The 13,588-nt window shown below is 34.9% G+C and overlaps 1 protein-coding gene across 1 annotated transcript in view; it reads left to right on the top strand.

The window, feature by feature from the left end:
* Positions 1-3,898: 3,898 nt before the first annotated feature.
* The window catches only part of LOC102803640 (cytochrome c oxidase subunit 7A1, mitochondrial-like), a 36,737-nt gene continuing 27,047 nt past the window's right edge, over positions 3,899-13,588 (top strand). The window contains exon 1 of the mRNA XM_085495811.1: positions 3,899-4,015. Coding sequence (XP_085351937.1) covers positions 4,001-4,015 — 15 coding nt within the window. The 5' untranslated portion in view covers positions 3,899-4,000. The remainder of the gene's footprint in view (positions 4,016-13,588) is intronic.

The following is a 13,588-nucleotide window of genomic DNA, read 5'->3' as shown; positions in this document are numbered from 1 at the left end:
CATAATTAGAAGCTATTAATTTGCCCTTATGATTTGTGCAGTTGCTCTGGCAGGAGTTCCGAAATAAGACCCATCCTCTGATAATGCCCATAGTTTCAAAATCCAAGAAACATTATCATTATGATCTTATTGGTGTTGCAAAGGATAGTTGAATATTGTTTATTAAAATTAATAATCCCCATACCCTTTTTCAAATGTAGATAAATTATAGTACGCAAGAAATATATAACTCAGTGTCAACAATGAAATAAAGAAATGTATATATATATATTTACATTATTACTAATGCATTGCAATACAACTAAAGAAATTGAAAGAAATTGCAATATAAAATATTCCGTCAGTAACACTTCGCAAGGGCGTATTTCAAGGTCAGTATTATTTACGAAAATATTTGTTTATAATTTTAAGAATTGGCTTGGCAATTTCCATCGCAATTAGATATAATGTGTACATATTTTAATAATAATGAAGATGGAGGTGGGGCTGTCTGTCTGTCTGTCTGTGTGTCTGTGTGTCTGTGTGTGTGGGGGGGGGGTGTGTCTGTGTGCGTTGGTAAACCATGAAATGTGGAGCCATTGGCCTGTTTACACACCAACGATGTGAAGCCCCTCCTGAAAGTGGAGCCTTGCACTCGAGCTCCACATTGCTGTTTAAAACAAAGTGTAGACGTAGAAGTAGAGCCAGTAGACCAGACATGCACAAACAAAGTGGAGCCCTTTGTACAAGTGGAGCCCGAAATTGGTGGCTCCACAATGTTTCATAATTTATATTAATATTTAATCGAATTTAAGTCAGGTTTGCAAAGCTTAGGTTTAGTATCGGGGAAGGTATGGTTCACGTTATATTAATATTAATATAATTATACCATACCTTACCCCGATACTAAACCTAAGCTTCGCAAACATTTCTATGTTCAGTCATGGGATATTCAACTCTAGTTTAACTAAACTTAATTAAAGTGCAATTCTCCATTGTATTGCATTGTAATTGAGTTTAATTAAACTCCAATTAAAACGCAACCCTATATAGGAACGTGTTTTAATCGAGTTCATATCGCAACTATATTAAAAGTTAATTCAATGGTGGCTCCACAATTCATGGGACACCTGTATGTGTGTGTGTCTGTTTGTGTGTGTGTGTGTGTTTGTGTGTGTATGTGTGATTTCCTGTGATTTTACGTATTATTTCTTCTGTGATTTTTTTGGCTTGGTCAATTTTGCCCAAACTTGGCAAGTAGGTCACACCTTCACCCTAGTTACTAGGAAAAATCTGAAAAAAATCGGCCCACCATTGCCATAGCAACAGCTTTAGATAGCTTCGCGCCAAATGTATCTCCTCCTACAAATTTGGGATAAAACACCTCAGACATAGCTCATTCTACTGGGCTTGAGTGTGGGCACAAAGTTACTATTTGAATTTTTGATATCTTTTTTCATTACCAAGAAATTTGACCCCAAAGTTGGAGTAACTTTTCACCAGCAACGGCTTTTAACTCCTCTGTGATTTTTTTAGCTTGGCTGATTTTGTTCATACATAAAAATCCTGGCCTACGTACCACTGCCATTGCAACAGCCAAAAACAGATGATTTTTGAATACTTTCGCCCCAAATGTATTACCTCCTACCAGTTTTGTAATGGCAGTGTTTAGATGATCATGCTTTTTATTTTGGCTACGTTGCGCACTGGTAAGAGATCACCGACGCCGACGTTGTTACACGACGTTGTTATATCAACGTAATCCAAACTCAACTTCGAACTTTGAATGAACTGTAAATGCTGCCTTCATTCTAGAAAATACTATCGCAAAACGGTTGGAAATAATAAATGTAACAGCAGAATACGTCCTAGTAATAAACTAAGTGACTTCTAAAGACTGAATGGTTTACCGGTACTAGTACTTACTTACTTGTCAGTGTCTGACTGTTATATACAGCCCAGAACACGTCAGAATAGTACAAAAAATGTCAGTAAATGTCAGTTGCCATGGGGGACGGTCGATTCGTCCCAAATCACATTCGTCCCACAAGTCGATTCGTCCCACAAGTTAATGTGAAATGGGACGAATGTGAATTGGGACGAATCGACTCGTGGGACGAATCGACTTTTGGGACGAATTGACTGAATCGGTTGCCCGTGCCTTGAGAGCCGTTGAACTAAAACAATTTGTCAGCCTTCGCCGCCCACAGCATCGATATGATTTTATATTGCATAGAAAAGAACACTAAATGCAGCTATCCCGATCAGCAATCAAATTATCAATCTTCGTGATTTATGCAACTGGTATTTCCATCTATTTGCTCAATGGTCTGAACTTTAAAATTGTCAAGTTCGAGAGTGTGTTTTTATGTACAGTGACGCAAACATTCAACAACAAGTGGCATTATCAATTTTTAGAGAGTACAGGAAATGTTTCAGTAAGGAATTTTTATGCATATCAAAATCCTTTATTGGAACAGAACATGTTATATATTCACCAAAAACAACGTTGCCATGATGTTTCTAGGCGTACAACGAATGGGAAACAAAAGAAATCGTCCGATATGTTTCTTGGATAATAACAAAATACTGACTTGCAGCATGGAGCTAAATGCTCCATGCTTGCAGCCATGCAAATTCCTGATTAGTTCAATCTCAGACTAGGTTCAATTAGAGTTTTAGTCTTGCCAGTTCCAGCTTGTCCCATTAAAAACTGTGTCCAAGTATGTTTAAACTGAACTGTTATTTTTTGACATAGTGATCGGCACTCTAAGCTCTACTTCACAACACTGATGAAAAGTTATTTTAAAAATTGTTGAATGCTAATAGCAAACCGTTTAGTTCACAAATGACTAACATCAAAATGGAACAAAATTTAAAAAATGAAACTTGGAAAAAAAAATAGAATGAATATGTGATGCAGGTGTCAATCAGGCGTCAAAACACGAAAGCAGCTCAGTCAAAAACGGGTTCCTTCAATAATCCTGGACTTTCCCAAAAAAACGTTAGTGCTGTTACAGAATGTTAGTTCATTGGAGTCTGCCTAGCATCTGATCACTTACTCAATTGAAACAGATGGTATCAATTACAACTTTCCCTTGGTACCATTTATGCTTACTGTCTAGAAAGGGGTGTAAAATATTCAGTTTGTCTGATAATGGGTAGGCAATTTGAGTTTATTTCTGTCTGATAAGGGGTAGGGGTTTTAAACAACCAGCTACACACCCCTGTCAATATTTTTTGCAAGTAACCCCCCCCGGCATCCACTCCTATAATTAATGAGATAAGATAAGATAATTCTTTATTACAACCTTATAGAATGAATTACATATCTATTTTGGTTTATAAATGTAATAAAGGTGTTAAAATAAACATAACAAGTTAGATATCTAAAATCTACTACAATACAGTTACATGTAATAACGTAAAAAATATTAATGATTATATTATTATTATTAATATTGTTAGATCTATAAATACGGCACTGTTCATTGTCCCATGGGGCAGTTCACTCATGAGGGATTACCTTTGTTCACATGAAAAGCATATGATGTCAACAAAATACCAAACCAAACCTTTTCTGAGTCCCAGACTGCGAAAATGGATACCCCATTTAGACAATTTTGCAGAACAAGAATAACCCTTAACTATGTTTTTCTTTTAAAATAGAAAAATAAATTTCAATAACCATTTAACCAATAGTAACTAGTAACTCCGGGGTGGCAAAATATGAAAACAAAAATTTGCACAGGAACAAATTTTGTATGTAAAATATAGCACGAAACTAAAGGAAAAAATATTTTGAGCATTTTTTCTGCCACCACCCCACTTAGAGTTTCTAATGGTCCATCCCCTAATACAATGTAGTATATTTCGTCTTTTACATAGCGCCCTCTTTTGTTTTCATTGTGCAATGAACTTTAGTACCTGTGTCGCCATTTTGATTATTAGAACTCGCACGATACTTGGCAGTAAACTAAACAGGAGTATTTGAATTATTCCTCACAATTTTGATATAATCATGAACAGGGCTCTGGTAAGTCTTTTCTTAGCATACTTATAAATGTGTTAACAACTAGATATTCAAAACAGTTCATTAGAATGAAGGTGATAGTTATGTCGTTGGTTCTGGCACAGTCCCTCAACTATGGTTCTGGTTTGTTCGTGGCGGTCACTGCAAAACGTGATTACGTATTCGTTAAAAGAAGAGATTACAAGACAAAGACGATTTGGATGTTATATGTTTCTGTGAGTCGTAGCTGCAATAGCTAATTTGATTACTTAGACTAATAAAACATAAAAAAACTGTCGTAAAATGTATTCAAAACTACGACTCTTTCGCATACTAAAAGATTGCAAATGTGGTTGCAAAGTCTACAAAAAACAGAAAATAACAAATTACGAACATACAACAAAATAAAATTAGCATTCAAATTTGAGCCATACCTGGATCTTATGAATAATATAAAACATCGAACCAGTTTAACTAGATTTAGAATTTCAGCTCATTCACTTCCAATTGAAAAGTTGAGATATCAAGGAATACTTCCAGAAGAAAGAATTTACCGGTACTAGTACTTACTTACTTGTCAGTGTCTGACTGTTATATACAGCCCAGAACACGTCAGAATAGTAAAAAAAAAAGTCAGTAAATGTCAGTTGCCCTGGGGGACGGTCGATTCGTCCCAAATCACATTCGTCCCAGGTCGTTTCGTCCCACAAGTCGATTCGTCCCACAAGTTAATGTGAAATGGGATGAATGTGAATTGGGACGAATCGACTCGTGGGACGAATTGGCTTTTGGGACGAATTGACTGAATCGGTTGCCCGTGCCTTGAGAGCCGTTGAACTAAAACAATTTGTCAGCCTTCGCCGTCCACAGCATCGATATGATTTTATATTGCATAGAAAAGAACACTAAATGCAGCTATCCCGATCAGCAATCAAATCATCAATCTTCATGATTTATGCAACTGGTATTTCCATCTATTTGCTCAATGGTCTGAACTTTAAAATTGTCAAGTTCGAGAGTGTGTTTTTATGTACAGTGACGCAAACATTCAACAACAAGTGGCATTATCAATTTTTAGAGAGTACAGGAAATGTTTCAGTAAGAAATGTTTATGCATATCAAAATCCTTTATTGGAACAGAACATGTTATATATTCACCAAAAACAACGTTGCCATGATGTTTCTAGGCGTACAACGAATGGGAAACAAAAGAAATCGTCCGATATGTTTCTTGGATAATAACAATATACTGACTTGCAGCATGGAGCTAAATGCTCCATGCTTGCAGCCATGCAAATTCCTGATTAGTTCAATCTCAGACTAGGTTCAGTTAGAGTTTTAGTCTTGCCAGTTCCAGCTTGTCCCATTAAAAACTGTGTCCAAGTATGTTTAAACTGAACTGTTATTTTTTGACATAGTGATCGGCACTCAAAGCTCTACTTCACAACACTGATGAAAAGTTATTTTAAAAATTGTTGAATGCTAATAGCAAACCGTTTAGTTCACAAATGACTAACATCAAAATGGAACAAAATTTAAAAAATGAAACTTGGAAAAAAAAATAGAATGAATATGTGATGCAGGTGTCAATCAGGCGTCAAAACACGAAAGCAGCTCAGTCAAAAACGGGTTCCTTCAATAATCCTGGACTTTCCCAAAAAAACGTTAGTGCTGTTACAGAATGTTAGTTCATTGGAGTCTGCCTAGCATCTGATCACTTACTCAATTGAAACAGATGGTATCAATTACAACTTTCCCTTGGTACCATTTATGCTTACTGTCTAGAAAGGGGTGTAAAATATTCAGTTTGTCTGATAATGGGTAGGCAATTTGAGTTTATTTCTGTCTGATAAGGGGTAGGGGTTTTAAACAACCAGCTACACACCCCTGTCAATATTTTTTGCAAGTAACCCCCCCCCCCCCCCCCCCCATTCAAATTTGAGCCATACCTGGATCTTATGAATAATATAAAACATCGAACCAGTTTAACTAGATTTAGAATTTCAGCTCATTCACTTCCAATTGAAAAGTTGAGATATCAAGGAATACTTCCAGAAGAAAGAATTTGTACACTATGTGATCTAGGGGCTGTTGGCAGTGAAACTCATGCATTCATGGACTGTGAAAATATTGAAATTAAGAATAGTCGTTTAGAATTTTTAAATATGGTTTCGGTTTATGATGAAAAAATTGAAGAATTATTCAAGGATAACTTACTTAAAAAATTATTTACCTCAAATGATAGTTTCATTGTTAACAGTCTCGGAAAATTTGTCCATCAAATTATAATGTCTAACAATATCTAAACTTTACTTTTGTTTCTTATTACATGTACTACTAATATTTTATATTTCTTTGCTTACTTATTGTTTTATTTGTTATTGATGTTTGTTACTTGTTGTATGTTTATTGACAATTGATAATGTAATTCAATGCATTATTTCGTGCCAAATAAAATATACTATACTACTAAAAGATTGACCAATAGTAACTTGGAGAGGGGGGGTTGGGTTAATTTAGTGAATAGAAAAAAAAATACAGCGAAAATTGCTAGGAAAAAAACATGCAGAGTTATAAATTACTAGGAAAATTGAGTGTACAATATATGAGCCAGGACCTTGAAAGACAAGAGAGTCATAAATAGGTTTTGGCGAGGATTTATAAGATTAGGGTATGCAATAGCCCAGTTTACTTTCATTATTTTTACGATCTTTTTCTTCCTCTAACATATTAACATCCACCTCCTATCCCCCTCCCCAATAGTTCCTCTAATGCATTTATTGCCTATTCTATTCTACTATTGTATTTACATTGTATCTGTAAGATCACCTTGGCCTTGGCTGATGTTTTTATACATTAACAAGACACTTCGCGATGGACGTCTTTGGCGGTCAGTAATATTTACGAAAAGTTTTTGTTTGCTATTTTATAAACTGGCTTTGCAATTCCCATCACCAATTAGACAATGTCACATCATTTCGGCTACTTTCTCAACAAATCCAAAATTAAAAAAAGCTTAGAAAGAACTCCTGTGTGCTGAGAGTATTGAAGACACATTAAAAAATAATTAAAAATTACTTGTACATGAGATATTGATGGAAAAGCTGAAAACTAATTATGTAAAGCAGGTAACTAATATGAACAGAACAGAACAAAAAAATTATGAATTGTTATGCTAACTGGAGAATTAATATGGACAAATTTTAACCCAAAATTAATCAGGCCTGTCTATTGTCCTAGACCATACATGGTCTAGGACAATAGACAGGCCTGACATAAATGTACCAAATTTTATTCAAATGTGATGATCAGTAATTGAGATATCAGTGTTAATTAATTATGTTAATTAGGTGATTAATAAGCATAAATATTTACCAAAAACTAATTGGGTCTCTGCATAGTTCTAGATTCATTGAAATGTGAGGATGAGTACTCTTTAAAAGTGTCATTAAAATCCAATTCGTGGTTCTTTATACATCAGTGGAACATTCATGGAACAAATTAACTAATTATGCAAATTAGATAATTAATATCCACAATTATTTACCCTAAAACTAATCAGGTCTCTGCATAGTATTAGAAGATCTATGTAGCAAGTCTCATTGAAATATGATTAGTACTTGAGATATCAGGCAAAAAGCTGAAAATTAACTAATTATGCTAATAAGGTGATTAATATGCACAAATATTTACCCAAAAACTAATCAGTCCTTTAGTAACTATGTACCATGTGTCAGTGAAATGTGATGATTACTACTTGAAATATCAAAAGCTGAAAATTAGTTAATTATGCAAATTAGGTAATTAATATCTACTGATATTACCCTGAAAACTATCAGGTCTGTGCAGTGTCCTATGACATCTATGTACCAAGTTTCATTGAAATGTGATGATTACTACTTGAAATATCAAAAGCTGAAAATTAATTAATTATGCAAATTAGGTAATATGTACTGATATTAACCAAAAAACTATCAGGTTTGTGCAGTGTCCTATGACATCTACATGTATGTACAAAGTTTTATTGAAATGTGATGATTAGTACTTGAGATATCAGCGGAAAAGCCGAAAATTGATTAATCATTATGCAAATTAGGTAATTAATATTGCACAGATTTTTACCCAAAACTAATCAAATCTGCGCATTAGTTTGGAGCATCTATGTACCAAGTTTCATCAAAATCTAATGAGTGGTTCTTTAGATATCGGTGGAACAGTCATGGAACAGCTAAAAATCAGCTAATTATCATGCAAATTAGGTAATTAATATGCATGGCTTTTTACCCAAACCTAATCAAATTTGCGCATTGGCCCAGAGCATTTATGCACCAAGTTTCATCAAAAATCAATGTATGGTTCTTGAGATATTAGTGGAACAGATGGACACACATACACACATATATACACACACACACACACACACACACACAGACAGACAAACTAACTGCAAAGACTCCCATTGTGTGCTTTGCACACGGGAGTCAATCATTCAATAACTTTGTTTACATTTGTAATATAATAATTACATTTATAGTTTTGATAATTTTAATGCATACATGTACACTCACAAAAATACCACCAAAATAAGAGAAATTAGCATATGGTCTTGACAAAAAAGCATAATTTCCTTGTTTTAATATTGCATTTTTTTTCTATCTGTGTCACTTCATGTGGAAATCCTGATGAGATTTAAAGTTCAGTTCACAAGTAACTAAAGTTCAGTTCACAACAATATTAGAGGCTGTGAATTTGTCTACGGAGGCTTTAATAAATATTGTATTCACTGACATTTATTTTGTATTTACATTTGCAATTAGTTCCACAGTATCTTTTTCTTACTGGTGTGACCATAGTGACTGTGTAGTGTTTTTGTTTTGTCGATTGTTGTCAGTTGTTTGTTTTGTGTTCTTGGAATTTTGTACAAAAAACTGCAACAGTTAAATAGGTATGTTATTTCCATTTTGCAGTATATCGTAGACAGTACTTGTATACTTTGTTATCCAGCATAAATATCGTACTGTTTGGAAGCATGAGATTGTAATGTAAATTTTGTTCATCAATGTTGTACGATGACGCTTTCTCCAGGCGTTCAGTGTCCCATGTTGACTATGTCCCGGCCCGTTTACTTACTTGTTGTCAGTGTCTGAGTGGTATACACAAAATACGACCAAGTAAACGTCAGAATATTGATAAAACAGAAACCTAAAAATCAGTTGCCTATGCCAAAAGAGCCGCAGAACCAAAGCAATCTGTCAGTTGTCGCCGTCCACAGCAGCGATATGATTTTACACATCGAAATTGAGAATCGCAGATGTAGACATAATGCATAAAAATGAACACTAAATACATCTATCCCGGCCAGCAATCGAATCATCAATCTTCATGAGTGATGTAACTGGCATTTCCATATATTTACTTCTATTCCCACTATCCTAAAACGCTCAAGTGAATGTTGTCAAATTCGCTAGTGTGTGTATTTTCGTACAGTGGTGTAAACATTGCTACAATCAAAGACATGCTGAACAGAAAGTTCATTCTGGGCTAGTACCATTGTCAAATTCTGGGGAGTATAGGACTATTTATATAGGAGACGTTACAATAAGGAACTATTAGAATTGTTCAATTTGCATATCAAAATCATATATTGGAACAGAGCATGTTCTATATTTACCAAAAAACAAAGTTATGTTTCTAGACACAGAACAGACTTAAAACAATAGAAACCGTCTTATCCGAGTGACCTGCGTTCTTGAAAATCAAGTATTATCGCCCTTGCGTTTTGGAGCAAAAAAATGTTGAGGCCAAAAACGACCGATTTTCCCCCAATCTTCTATGAATTTTTCATAATTTAACTAATTGAGTCCAGCGGTTAGATAAGGTATTTATTAGAGACGCCAAGAGAATGAAAATTTGGGACGTGAATCGCTCCGGCGACGACAAATCGGCGAAAATAGCCAAGGGGATGAGGGACTGCATTTCAAAAACATATTTTATATATAGGGTATATAACAATCATGTCCAAGCCTGGCGTTGACACTCTAAAAACTATTAATTTGCAAACTCTACTAATTTGAGCACCTATTCAAGTAAAAAAAAATATTACTGTCTGTAAACATATTCTATAATTCATACTTCTTGTTAAGCGATTTTTTTATACTATTGACTCATAACTAAAATCATGTTGCAAAAAAAGTGTTGTCACCTCCGCATGTGGCATATGGCCATAGCGTGTCATTAACAATCTTCCAGCTTCAAAGAAATGTGTATAAATTGGAACATTTGCTCAGTCAACGCAGATAAAAATTGAAAGCATTGCTCTGACAGCTTGAATGATTTTGGTGTTATGTTGTTGAAAGGTTGAGAGTTCATCACTACCATATATCAGTGTTTTCCACGTGTTGATTTGGTAGGGCGGGCTGCCATGGTAAAATCATACGCCGCCAGGCTAAATATCGCGTTGCCAGGGTAAAATTCTTCAGGGCCATGCTAAAATGATCAAATATAATCCTGCATAAATATAAATTCAAAAACATTAGTGAGAGGTTGCATTTTACATGAACAAGAACATACACTAAGAAGGAAAACCAAGCTGGAGTCGAAAGGGGGTGCATCATGGACTTGGTACAACATGCGCTGTGGCAATTGAGTAATCGACGACATCATTTTGGGGTGCAATTGAACTTCAAGTACTTTGCGAAACTTGCTGCGTGGCGATGCTGGTGTGTTTGACCCCAAGTCGAAATTTGACCCAGTGTTCTAAATCTAGAGAAGGTTGCTGGGTTTTTCCCACGTTAGAATAGACCGTACAATTTTGAAAATGCCACAGAAATCAAGTAGGGGATGACAGCTATAGAATGAGAGGTGATAATCGGCCGAAAATTTGCGAAATGGCAATGAAAACAAAAGTTTAATGGCTTACATCTTTCTGGCATATCTATCGCTCATAATTTGAAAAAAATATATATTTTAATAGACAAAAATCTAGGTTTTGTGAGTGTGACATCAATTTCGAGAGTGCAACAAGCCCATTCTAAAAGTGGTACCTCCGTAGCCTCAGCTCCATCCCGGTACTTTGTTTACATGGACGCCATTTTCATGTACGAAGAGAATTTTTCACTCATTCACTTTCATATACGGCAAGATACGTTTATTTTGTTTTTAGCATGTCGAAAAAGCGTGAATGCAAAGTAAAACGAATTGTACATGTTTGACTCCCATGTGCGAAGCACAAAATGGGAGTCTTTGCAGTTAGTGTGTCTGTATGTGTGTATGTGTGTATGTATGTGTGTATGTGTGTCCGACTGTTCCACTGCTATCTCAAGAACCATACATCGGTTTTTGATGAAACTTGGTGCATAGATGCTCTGGGCCAATGCGCAGATTTGATTAGGTTTTGGTAAAAATCCATGCTCGTTAATTACCTAATTTGCATGATAATTAGCTAATTTTTAGCTGTTCTATGACTGTTCCACTGATATCTAAAGAACCACTCATTGGATTTTAATGAAACTTGGTACATAGATGCTCTGAACATATGCGCAGATTTGATTAATTTTTGGTAAAAATCCGTGCATATTAATTACCTAATTTGCATGATAATTAGCTATTTTTTAGTGGTTCCATGACTGTTCCACTGATATCTAAACAACCACTCATTGGATTTTGATGAAACTTGGTACATAGATGCTCTGAACTAATGCTAGGTTTTGATTAGTTTTTGGTAATAATCCGTGGATACTAATTACCTAATTTGCATAATGATTAGTCAATTTTCGGGTTTTTCCACTGATATCTCAAGTACTAATCATCACATTTCAATGAAACTTGGTACATAGATGTCATACGACACTGCACAGACCTGATAGTTTTTATGGTAATATCAGTACATATTAATTACCTAATTTGCATAATTAATTAATTTTCAGCATTTGATATAAGTAGTTAGCATTACATTTCAATGAAACTTGGTACTTACATACTCAAGGACTATGCAGAGATTGATTGTTTTCGATAAATATTTGTGCATATTAATCACCTAATTTGCATAATTAGTTAATTTTCAGCTTTTCCACGGGTATCTCAAGTACTAATCATCGCATTTCAATGAAACTTGGTACATAGATCCTTTAGGACTATGCAGAGACCTGATTAGTTTTAGGGTAAATAATTGTGCATATTAATTACCTAATTTGCATAATTAATTTTCAGCTTTTCTACTGATATCTAAAGTACTAATCATCACATTTCAATGAATCTAGAATTATGCAGACCCAATTAGTTTCCGGTAAATATTTGTGCATATTAATCACCTAATTTGCATAATTAACCAACTTTCACACTGATATCTCAGGTACTATACATCACATATCAATGAATGTACATGGATGCTGTAGGACAATAGACAGACCTGAATAATTGTGGGTTAAAATCTGTACATATTAATTACCTAATTTGCATAATTAACCAATTTTAAGCTTTCACACTGATATCTAAAGTACCGTAAAAACTCCAAAATTTCGACCGGTTTTAAATAATTGGTATTAGAAATGTGACGTGTTTTTAGAGTCAAAATTAAGGTGCATTTTCGGACGGTCGAATTTTTCAGAATAGAAATCAGCAAAAAAAAATGGGGATGATAGACAGTGTGCTTCATTAGTTTTTAAAAAATGCAATGTCCGTCAATTGACGTAAACTTCCTCATGTTTCACGGTAAAAGCAAAGGTCGTGGCCGAGTTGTAACTCATAATCTAAACAAAGTCATCAATCAGTGAGTATTATGACAAGCAAAACAAAACATCAAGACGCGGAGAAGAGGTCAGCACAAAACTAACAGGTCAAAAGACAAAGCTGTCTCGCACTACCTAGGAAAACTTGCGAATGTTCGAAGTACAGGTACCCATTGGACAAAAGATACATGGAAGTTTTAATAGCAAACGATCTCCCCGACCCAGTGCAATGTATCCGGTTAGAATCAAAGCTCACGTGTCCCTTATTTGAGGGACCAAATTCTGCCGTAAATTCGCCCTTGGATTAAAAAATAAAATGGGATTTAAGAAAATAAAATGGGACTTTTAAGGTGTATTTTGGCGTCATTTTTCGGACATTTCAATCAATCCTGCCGGCTAAAATAGAGTCTAAGTTTTACCGTAGTCATTGACGTCTGTCTATTCAAGAGTACACGTGTATGATTTTTATCGTGACTAGCGTGAGCGGGTAAGCTTCCTTTCGAGAATGAGCTGTTATCACTGTGAACAATGTTAAATTATTCTTCAGATGACCAGTTTATTTTTTAAAAACAACAAATTTTTTTATTTAAAAAAAATGATGCCGTTTTCGCATCAAAATCCAAGCCAAAATATCGTACTACAACATCAATCTCTTCCGCATTGCGTTCAATAACATTAACATATTTAAATAAGCTATGGTAATTTGAACACGTTGGCATCATCCAGCTTTTTGATTGGTTAATTAGCGATTTGACCTATTTGACCTAAGAGAACATGGCGGATATCCTACAGCATCAAACGTTTATGCGAGACCGGAATCATTCGCTTACGATGAAACTAAGTTGACTTTTATTTGTATTTCATAACCATT

The sequence above is a fragment of the Saccoglossus kowalevskii genome, chromosome 2 (assembly GCF_978046115.1).
Source record: "Saccoglossus kowalevskii chromosome 2, keSacKowa6.1, whole genome shotgun sequence".
Classification (NCBI taxonomy): Eukaryota; Metazoa; Hemichordata; class Enteropneusta; family Harrimaniidae; genus Saccoglossus; species Saccoglossus kowalevskii.
This window is presented reverse-complemented; position numbering and strand designations above follow the sequence as displayed.